At 41.7% G+C, this 11,207-nt stretch overlaps 1 protein-coding gene across 1 annotated transcript in view; it reads left to right on the forward strand.

Moving 5' to 3' along the window:
- Nucleotides 1-2,839: 2,839 nt before the first annotated feature.
- FAM124A (family with sequence similarity 124 member A) overlaps nucleotides 2,840-11,207 on the forward strand; it is a 61,429-nt gene continuing 53,061 nt past the window's right edge. Inside the window, exons 1-2 of the mRNA XM_021716577.1 lie at nucleotides 2,840-3,117; nucleotides 3,762-3,793. Of these exons, the coding sequence (XP_021572252.1) occupies nucleotides 2,840-3,117; nucleotides 3,762-3,793 (310 nt within the window). The remainder of the gene's footprint in view (nucleotides 3,118-3,761; nucleotides 3,794-11,207) is intronic.

An 11,207-nucleotide genomic window follows, 5' to 3' on the forward strand; every position in this document is an offset into this window, starting at 1 on the left:
AATTAGTTAACTCTAAATCACGTAGCATTTCACTCAGTGCCCTAATAGTTAACAGTTGAGGTCCATGATACATTGAGCTGACATTTTACAGAAACACCAAGATCAATTTTACAGAAATGCCAAGATCAATTCTTATGCCACAATTTTCCTGGAAAAGAGAATTTAGGAAGGTATTCTTTTTTTTGAGTTGGAGTCTCACTCTGCCGCCCAGACTGGAGTGCAGTGGCTGCTCCCGGTCACTGCAGCCTCGACCCACTGGGCTCCGGCAATCCTTCTATCTCAGCCTTCCGAATAGCCGGAATTACAGGCACACACTACCATGCCCAGCTGATTTTTTTGTAGAGATGAGGTCTTGCCAAGTTGCCCAGGCGGGTCTCGCGCCCGCGGGCTCAGGCAATTCACTCACCTATACTATATATCAATTGGTAACTGGGCTTCTGACTGTGGTAAACTCTCTTAAATACAGAATCCCCTTATATATAATCCCTATATGTATAATTATAATTAGAATACAATCAAGGAACTGCATCTAACTTGCTGTTCATTACTGGCACAATACTAAATAAATACAATGTTTGGAAATGTGTCTCTATGCGTCAGGTATGTGAAAGTACATAATCTGTGTACTATTCTGCTCATCCATATCCTGTGTCCATAAATTGTTCCTTCTAAATTCACCATCCATACTTCATTCTGGCAGGGTTGAATGTCCTGTGCAGAGCTGGTTGGATACATTTGTGAGACCAATAAACAGAAATCTCAGGGCAGGTACCCTCCTGCAGTTCCTTTCCACCCTAAAAAGAGTTCAGGTAGTACAAACTTCTCCAAAGGATCCTCATCAAATACCTGGTTGTTCTCTGAAATTGTTTTGAAATGACTTATTATGTACAGAATTATTTTAAGCTTAAAGTTTGTCTTTCACTGGCAATATTTCCAGTAAATAATCTTTTGGGGTTATTTGGAATATATTTTAAGCGCTGACTCAGTCTATATTTCCACTCATAATTTTTTTAAGAAAAAGAAAATAAATATAAAGCTCAAATTCACAAATACCTCATTGCCATGTGTTTTGTAAAAGTGAACAATCAGTAACAATCATAGAGCCAGCCAGAGGGAAATGGTGGAATAAATGATACATCACCTCATCTAAAATGATAAGAACAGGAACTACGTAGCACATGTGGTGGTGTCAAGCTAAAAGAGCAGTTCAAAATCAGATCTCCATTATTATAGCAACTATGTACAAACTGCATCTACTGAGGATCAGAGGCTGGAGAGCAAGTGAGGCTTCGGGGACTTTATGTGATTTCTGTTTTGACGGTGGACAGGGATGCAAGTTGGGCAGCATAGCTGGGCTGTCCGCCTTGGAGAGAGGGGTTTGTGTGTTCCACTAGTGACTTTGAATCTCACCCAGAGAGAAACATGATCGGATTTGTGCTTTGTGAAGATTGGCTGCTGTATGGGGAATGAATTGGAGCAGGACGAGTGTGACTGTCAGACCTGGCAGGCCTGACCCGCTGGTGCCTTTAGTCTCGAGGGATTCATGGAGGGGCATCCGTTATGCCAGCACCTGTCCTAAAACACTAAAATACCGTTGCACTTTAAGATTCTTGAACTCTGTTTCAAGTGTAAAATTCATTCTACATCCATATCCATCTGTATGCAGATCTTTAAAATGTATGCATATGGGAGCCCCATCTGCTCCAGCAGTATTTGGAAAATCCTAGCTGAAAATACAGACGCTTTTCTAAGAATAAAAGAAATAGTAATGCCATGCAGTCTTATTGTATGTTGTATTTGAATAGTCATGAAACTTCTTTAAAGTTTGGCCATCTTAGGATGATCATATTGTCATGAAATTGTTTTCCCGTTGCCTCTACCGCAGTGGATGTTTGTTGAGGAGTCACTAAGTGTATATATAGCTATATTTCTAAGTATTGTTCTGAAGTTTATTTATGTCCTGACGGGTTCCAGAAAGTATTGAAGGCACCGGTACTGGGGTTCCAAATCCTGGGTTTCAGAATGTCACCGGTTCTCGACTCTCTTCTCTCTTTTGCTTTCCTTACACCGTGTCCTGGCCAATCTACCTTCTGACTTCTTTCTTGCCACCCACCCTGCACACTCGGTTCAAGCTCTTATCCTTCTCACCTCTCAATCTCCTTACATACAGGATCATTTTATTCTCCTAAGCAATACAATCAGAAGTCAAATTGATGATAAATGAATGCAGTTTGTAACATATAAAGGGATATGCAACTGTGAGTAGTAGTTGTTATTCTTTCCAGTTTTAAAATATAATGATTCCATGATTACTAAAGTATTTCATTTGAAAAAGAGAAAGCCGCATGCCGTTTTTCTTTCATTTGGTTCTTCTACCAATAAATCAATGCATTATTGTTGGTGACATAGGTTATTTTAACTAGTAAAAGGCATACTTCTTATGATTAAAAAAAAGTTGTGTATGCACTTTTTTTTAATGTGGCAAGATGCTCAATGGAGTGAAAATTGGATGATTCAAGAAAGGCAACATGAGCCTAAGGAGATAAAAGGAATGTATATCTATAAAATTAAACATAATTAAGCAGTTTATTTGCATAACTACATCCCCTAACTACGCAGGCAGAATAAATCCCTACGTGCTTAAGTGATTAATTTCCTACTGAGAATGACTTTGGGATACCGGGGGAAGAAAATAAATAGCTTCCAGACCAAATTTGTTGCCAGAGAGAGAAGTCTTAACAGCCACATAAGTAGGGCAGAAATTTAGTAGAGATTAAGCAGCTCCTTGGCCAGATCCCCACTCTCACAGAGGCGGAATGCCAGCAGCTGATTTTTCAGCATGGAAAGCGAAAGGGTAATTTTACCCCAGCCCAAAGCCTGCCTTGTCCCTTTCCCTATCACAGCCTTATCCTGTTACTCTCACATCCAGCAGGCTTTCTGCTCAGATGGAACTGAAATCTGTGGAAACGTCATTGTGCCTTTGTGTTTCCCGGTGGCCCCCCATACCTTGAATGTGGACCGCGTCACAGCTGAGCTGCTCTCCCTCCTCCCTGTGGTCCTCTGCCTATGTCAGCAAAGAAACATTTCCCATAGTGTTCAGGTGCAAACACTCGAAGGGTGCTCACTTGCAGAGACTTGACCTAGGGAGTTGTGAATCTGTTGAGATACTTTGGGCCTCCTCCCCAGAAAAATAAATTTAAAAATTTGGCAGCAAATGTAGATGGCTGGAGACCTTCCATCCATTAGAAGGCTTCACAGAGCCCATGTGAAGGACTCCAGATCTCTAAAATGCCTTTAAAGTTTTGCTTTCAAATTCAGACATAACTTTGTCTTGCATAACATCCAAACAGCTCAGCACTCCAGATGGACGTTTGTTTGTCTTTTTGAGTCGGAGTCTCACTCTGTCCCCCAAGCTGGAGTACAGTGGTACAGTCATGGCTCACAGAAGCCTCAACCTCCTGGGCTCAGGCAATCCTTCCACCTCAGCCTCCCAAGTAGCTGGGACTAAAGGTGCACACCACCCTACCCCGCTAATTTTTTTATTCTTTGTGGAGACGAGGTCTCGCTATGTTGTCCAGGATGGTCCCAGCCTTCCAAAGTGCTGGGATTATAGGCATGAGTCTCCACACGTGGCCTACAGTTTTTAAATAGTGACATTTCTTTACCACTTAAACGCTACTTGTCGCTGACTCTTTAAAATTCTGGCTTGAATGAATCATTTGGATAAAGAATCTTACTAACACCGAGGTCTTGTGTTTCAGGTCTGACTACAGCCACCTGTCCTCCACCAGCAGTAAGTATCTTTTAAGTGGCCTTGAGCATTGTGTAAGTGTCCCTCCAGTAGTTAGTACCACGGAGGCCATCTATGTGTATATGTTTTCATAGTAGGTAAGCATCATCAAAGGTGTCCTTGCCAAAGCAGGTGTTACAGGATACTCAAGCTCTGGAAGTGGAGGCTTTTCCTGGGGAATTTGATTGTACCTTGATTTCTACACTGGATATGCCACCACCTTCCCTACAGGAATTCAGCCTGAAGGATATAGCCCAGGCTGTCGCCCAGGCTGTCTCCACTGCCTATGGATGCTTCTAGGAACACCATCTCTGAAGAGTATGAGGTAGCTCTTTCACTGAACAAGCATCTATCAAGTACCTGCTCCCCACAGGCTAACAGAAGCTCAGAGCATAGTCACTGAATCCATGAAGTTGCTTCAGCTCACTCCTTAGCAAATCTCTTCCCTTGTATTTCTGCATCTGCAGGCAAATACCGTTCTCTTTCCAATGGAGGGTGAATCTATCCCTGGCAAAACCCTGCAAAGTATGTTAACAGCAATACAGTATGTCCCCTACATATGAATGAGTTCGGTTCCGAGAGCACACTCGTAAGTCCATTTTGTCCGTAAGTCCAACAGTTAGTCTGGGTACCCAATTAGCAATTGGCTATATTGTACCAGCTATATCACTGCTGCTTTTACACTTGCTTCCAGACATCCCAGGCTTGAAATAAAGATACTGTACTAGTACCCCACAATTTAAAAAAAATATGTTAAAAAAAGATACTGTATTCTATACAGTACTGTACAGTAAAGTACACAGAAGTGCAACCACTTGTAGAGTATGCACGCACATGACAATGTGTGCCAGGCACGTGAACTAACTTACATGATTGGACATGCAAACACACATTTGCATCTTTGAAAGAACACAACTTGATGGTTCATATGTAGGGGACTTACTGTATCAGCATAGGTTATAATTAGGGTACTAGCTATCATTTTTCCATCTAAATGTAGCTAAAAGAAATATAGATGTTTTTATCAGTCCTTCCTATATTTGTGATTCATGGCTTGTAGCTGTTTATTACATAGTGCACAAAAAAAGATTAGGAATATGTGTATAAAGACACTTCGAGTATTAAAAAGATGCTTATATTTAGTGTTAAAGTACAGGTAAATGTACTAATGGAAAACTATGCCTCATAACTAGAAAGAATTGATAGTGGTTAAATTTACTACGTAAATGACCAAAGCCGTTCAGATTGATAGAACACATATTTCAAAATAACAAAAATCATTGTCTTACAAAAAAGCTGTGACTTTTTAAATCAGCAAGTACTGGATTGTTTTGCCCTGTCTCACTATCCTGTTAAACTCTCACTTCTAAATAGTTCCCAAATGGAGAAATACTTAATTAGATTATTCTATTTATTGACATTCTGGCTGTTTTCCTTTGCAATCAGAGACTATGCAGAAAGTTATATAATCTGGAATTGTAATTTAGTGTTAAATTATATTTCATTATTAGTATAACTGCAACAAGCAATTTCTGGTCAATTCAGCCAACTAGAGACCCAACATTGCCCCTTAGTTATTAAGAACCATTAGTAATAATGAGAATAATGCTCCAGTGGTTTGCAATCACTCGCTGAAGCTCTTACATTCCTAAATCAGAGGAAGCTGCTGGTGAACTCTCACTCTCTGTGCCACCATTTTCATTCTCCTCAGTTTTGCCCAGAGGCTACATTTCTTTAAGAATGATTTTTCTAAGATACTTGCCTGAAGCCTTTGCTCAATTTGTAGCTCTCAATCAGTCCTCTGGGTCACAACAAAATATCTCTCTAGTCATAGAAACTGGTAGTTTGGGTTGGGATGTTTTCCTCTCCATTATTTTAATCGCAGTCTCTGAGTTGGAATTTATGTTTAGTCCAGTGGGGATCAATATCCTGTTGTTGCTCTTCCTTTTTACTTAAATATTTGGTGGTTCCTGCCTCACTGTTCAGTGACAGGACCTCTTGGTTGAATGAATATGTGTATGTGTTTCTGTTAGGAAATGTATTTGGCTACAAACAATGGGAAAAAATAATGGTTAAACAAGTAGGGATTTGTTTTTCCTTTAAAATACATTTTTTTAAAAGTCCAAGGAGGCCATGCTAGTCTGGTGTAGAGGCTCCTTTAATCATTTCACTATACCACTCTCATCTTTTGGCTTTCATCCTCAGGCTTGCCTCAGAGTTACAATATGGCTGCCTCCACACGGCCATCACTTCCTTGTTCTGGGCAGGAAGGAGGAACAGGGAAAGACAAAAGGTAACTGCCAGTTGAGTCATCCCCACTTTTTAAGGCATTTTCTCAGAGACTACCCGGTCATTTCTGTTATCTCTATTGGCCAGATCTTAGCCACATGTGACTTTCTAGTTACAAGGGAGCTGGAAAATGTTTATTTTCTTTGGCTACATTGCCACCACCAATATGATTCTGTTAGTAAGGAAGAAGGGGAGAGTGGATACTGGGGAGCCTCTAACTATCTCCGTATGGTGCCTGGCCTGCCTCTCCTGCCAGTCCCATGTACTCTCAGGAGAAGGTTCCTTGAGCAGTCAGTGAAAGGTAACAGAATAGAGTCTTTCTGAAAAGAAAAACATTTACATCTAAAACCTATTCTTTAAAATATAGATTTGGGCTGGGCATGGTGACTCATGCCTATAGTCCCAACACTTTGGGAGACTGAGTCAGGAGGATTGCTTGAGCCTAGAAATTTGAAACCAGCTTGAGCAACATAGTGAGAACTCATCTCTACAAAAAAAATTTTTAAATTAGCCGAATGTTATGGAACACACCTGTAGTCTCACCTACTCAGAAGACTGAGACAGAAGGATCCACTGAACCCAGGAGGTCGAGGCTGCAGTGAGATGGATGGTGCTGGTGCACCCCAGCTTGGGCAACAGAGTAAGACCCTGACTCAAAAAGCATAGCTATAGATATTGACAGTGCTACAATAAGAAAAAGTATTTTCCAAGTCAATCTTTTTTTTTTTTACAGTCTCTCTCTGTCACCCATGCTGGAGTATAGTGACATGCTCACAGCCACCGCAGCCTTGACCAGCTGTATTCAGGTCATCCTTCTGCCTCAGCTTTCCAAGTAACTGGAACCAGAGGTGTGCCCCATCACACCCGGCTAATTTTTTGATTTATTGTAGAGATGAGGTGTTGCCAAGTTGCCCAGGCTGGTCTTAAACCAGGCAATCCTCTCACCTCCACCTCCCAAAGTACTGGGATTACAGGCATGAGCCACTATCCCTGGCCTCCACATAGATTTTTTTTTAATGTTTCCCTACAAACTGGATAATCACACTCAGGGACTTGAGTAGAGAGAAATGTTTGCAGTTTACCTGCACGCGCTGCAGGGTCACTGTCCCTATCACAGTCGACTCGGTGCAGCCCCTGTGTGTATCCTGCAGGGTCCTTGGCTGCCTGACAGCTGCACTGTCCCAGTTCCCATTTCCCAGTTATGATAGCACCTCCTGCCTCTCGCTGCCATTCCACTTAGGCTGGCATCAGCCTACGTCAACTAAGTGGCTATCTCTGAATGACTTCTGATTCCTGTTGGGACTTGAGAGTCAATTCTAATCCTTCACTACTAGAAAATGGGGGTTTCGGTGCCTGCGAGTGGCTCTGAATCCACATTCACATGATGCTCTGTTACCCATTTGGTCCCGAGTTCACGGGAGCATAAACATTTCCTTGGGGTGAGCAAGCATTAGCATTGACCTTGTCTGTTTGTCCACAGCTGGGTTTCATTAGTAGGATCTGTCACGGGAGCTTCCTCCAGAGAACACCAGTCACTCTTTTTAGTTGTCGTCTTTTCCCTCAAAATGCAGGGGTCTGCTTCCTCATGCTGCCTGTCTCATTGGAGAAAAAGAATGGTCATCACTATAGGAAAGGAACAAGATCAGTGGCGTGGTTAGATGTCCTAGGCTCTAGTCTTTGCTCCACAGGAATTAGCCGTGTGCTCTCAGGCAAGTCAGCTGCCCTCTGTGGGCCTCAGTTTCTAAGGACCTTTCCAGAAGCTCTAGGATGCCAAGACATGAATGTCTTAGAAACTCCTCTAAAAAGAGATAGAAGGAAGAAGGAGAAAGGAAAGAAGGAGGGAAGGACTGAGGAATCTATACCTGTTTCTCTTTGCTCTTTTTGACCCAGAATCAAAATCTCAAGGACTGGGCATCCTCTCTGGTAGCGTTACTCCCAAAGTGAAGGCTGCTCAAATCAGCCTGAGTTCTTCTGAACTGTGAGCTGCCCATAACTCGGTGACAGTAGAGAGACCGTGGTGAGACGCAGCAGCTGCTTCTTGCCCCGCTCGGCTCAAAGGACTGCACAGGTCTGAGGCAGCGGCCAGCACGTAGGTTGCTGGCATTATCCTCTTTCCCTCAGCCTCATGGACCACAGAGTTGCACATCCACTGACTTGTCTTCTGTTACTGGCCATCTCTGGAGGAGGAACCGAGGACTTCTTTAATGGATGGTTTGGTTTTGTTCCCATGAATTTTTTCCAGTTGCAACTGGTTCATTTGCCTTTTGTAGATTGATAAGAATGGCAGGCTTTTCCTTTATGTCTTCTGCAAAGCTAAACACACTGTTGGCACTGGAGAGATCTCAATAAATCATAATACTTGCTAAGGAAGATGAATTTAATTTATACTCTCAGAATTTTAAGTTGCTATTCCAGAAATCTGGTTGGAAGATTATCAAGCCACTATGTACAGTTTGCATTCTTATGTGATTTAAATGAAAGGGGTGAAATTATTTGTAAACAGAATAAAAGAGAAACAATAATTATGCCAGAAAAAAAAATCAACTCTGCCATGTAATGCTAATGAAATTTGCATCATGTGTGAATGAATATTTCCATTCAAATAAAGATCATAATCATACTTGGAAAATTACTCTTAGAAGGTGCTAGGAGCTTTAAAATTACATTTTTAGGAAAAATAGAGTATTTCTTGAGGATATCTAGCCTCAGGATGATGCCATTAGGAAATAGCCAAATTACTTAGTTCTATGTAATTGAGTCTGTTCTACAGGAACCTTTGCTACTTGCCCTCCTAATTTTGGTCCTAAAACTATTCCTCTCCAGAACTCAATATCATCATTAACTCTTCACCTGGCAACTTACAAACTGCCAGCGATGGCAGGAATGCCTTGCATTCCCCTTCCTACTCTTTCACAAAGATCAGGCAGAGTGATAAAAAAGGCCTCTCTCTGCCCCTTGGCCATGCCCTGAGGAAGTATCTGTGTCTGTGGAAACTAGTGAGAAATGGCCATGAGCTGCTCACTTTGCTAATTTGAGCCCAGGAACCCACCAAGCCATTCAAAAATGGCACACGTGATAGATGGGTGGGAGTCATTGAATTTGATCTTCCACCTGCCTGGGCCGCAGATTCCTGCCTTTTGTGTTTTTTCCCTACTTTTCTTTTTCCAACTTCCTGCTTTGTTTTTCCAACGACTCAGGTAGCTTCTATATTTCCTGCTCAGTCCTCCCTGCTGGCCCAGAGCTTTCGCAGGCTGTACATCCTGGAGAGTTCTAGCCTCTTGGCCTTCCTGGGGCCGCCATGTCTGTAAACTGCCCTTGAGAGCAGCCACAGTTTGGTGCAGCTGGGGCTCTGGGCTTCTGGACACACACTCATCTCAAGTGGAAAGGGTCAGGTGGATCACAGGTGTTTTTCAAATAGGAAAGTCCAGGCATCTTTGTTAATTGCTAGACACTTATAGCTGGTCTGGAACCACCATGAGGCTTGTCAGTTCTGCCTCACTGATCTGTCTGAGAAGACATCTCAGCCCTTGCTGAAGCAGTCTTTTCTCACAGACATATCTTTCCACATACATACTGCCTTCTCCCTTTGGTTTCTCAGCAATCTCAAACATTTCCTTGCAATTTCAGGATACTGGTGCATAATGTGTTTTGATTTGGGTTTTGGCCACATTTATGCAACCCCTCAGCAATTTGGAGGAAAAGATAAGCTCTTTGTGATTTAATTAAGCAATTAAATTTGTGACAAGCAAATGTAGGAGTTTTAAAAGCAACACATGGAAAAGACATGACTGCATACTGCAGAACTCATCACTGATGGGAATATGTGGATACATATGATCTGTGTCTCCATATCCAAGAGCTAAATTCAGATTTGGGATAATGAAGTATTTATCATTTTTCTTTCTGTTTTCATTAGAGAAGATGATAACTTATTGACACATTTTGCTCATTTTAGAGCCAGGTTTTATCACATCTCCAAAAAAGGAAGATCAATATTTTGGAAGAGTAGCCAATTTAACTTCGATCCATTTGTCAGTGTTATAGTCTTCATTTTTTCCTTCTATGTAAAGTACTTCCCCTGTGAGTCTCAAAACAAACATTCTTTCAGAATGTTGGCCTAGATCTTATGGAATAAGAACCCCCCAAGATCTAGGCAAAACTCAAATCTATTTATTAATCCTCATCAAGGACAATTTTGGCTATTGAACTTGCTTAATTTTGTGATTATTGTGGAGTTGGCAGCATATACAGGCTTGAAAAAGACACACACACAAAAAAAACCCCAACTATCCTATCCCTAGTTTCACACCCCTCCTAAGGAGAGGCATCAAAAGAAAAGTCACCAATATTTAAATTAGAATTTAGCCCCCTAGACAAAGTGCATTGTGGAAGTTGAGTATCTCAGTTCATGTCTGTCCTGCGGGGGGCCAGCCCCTGCAGAGAGATTTAGGAGGTCCCTTGGAAGGTGTGGCAGCGTCGGGGGTTCTGGAGGGACAGATATTAAAAGAAAGAAAGAAACTGGGGAGAAAGAAAGAGACTGGACTCTGTCTAGTGCAGAAGCCGATTTATTGAAAGTAACAGCAGGTATTTATCCCCAAATTTTACACAGATAGTCTCACAAGTCTTTCACGTGAACACAAAGCCAGGTGCAGGAGGGGCGTCCCCCACCCACCAGATGTTTTCTCAGGTATGAGGAAGGGCAAACCCCAAAATTGTCTTATTTTTCCCTATGCTAGTTAATGTTCCTCAAAAGCAGTGCAACAATCCCTACTAGCATCATGATGTTCTAATAATCTATAACTTCTAAAGCTCATGCGTACACAACACCCATGATGACGAACTTAAATCTTATTACCTTTCTATTCTTTGCTAACACTACTTACACAATTGCTATGGAAGCTCTTAATTATAGCTTAAACCAGTTCCTAAAGAATGTGGCCCAGTCCAAAGATCACACTGGGCTCTTTAGGATGTGGCCCAGTCCCAGGTTCACAGGGGGCCACTTCTTGGAACAATTGATTATAATCTCTTAACAAAATGACTATTCTAAGATCCTATATATCTATCCTAATTTCTATAAAAGTTTCTAATTCCTAATCCTAATATATAAAGCTGATCATCAGCAATA

The sequence above is a fragment of the Carlito syrichta genome, unplaced genomic scaffold (genome assembly GCF_000164805.1).
Source record: "Carlito syrichta isolate Samal-C Ts95f unplaced genomic scaffold, Tarsius_syrichta-2.0.1 Scaffold308842, whole genome shotgun sequence".
Lineage (NCBI taxonomy): Eukaryota > Metazoa > Chordata > Mammalia > Primates > Tarsiidae > Carlito > Carlito syrichta.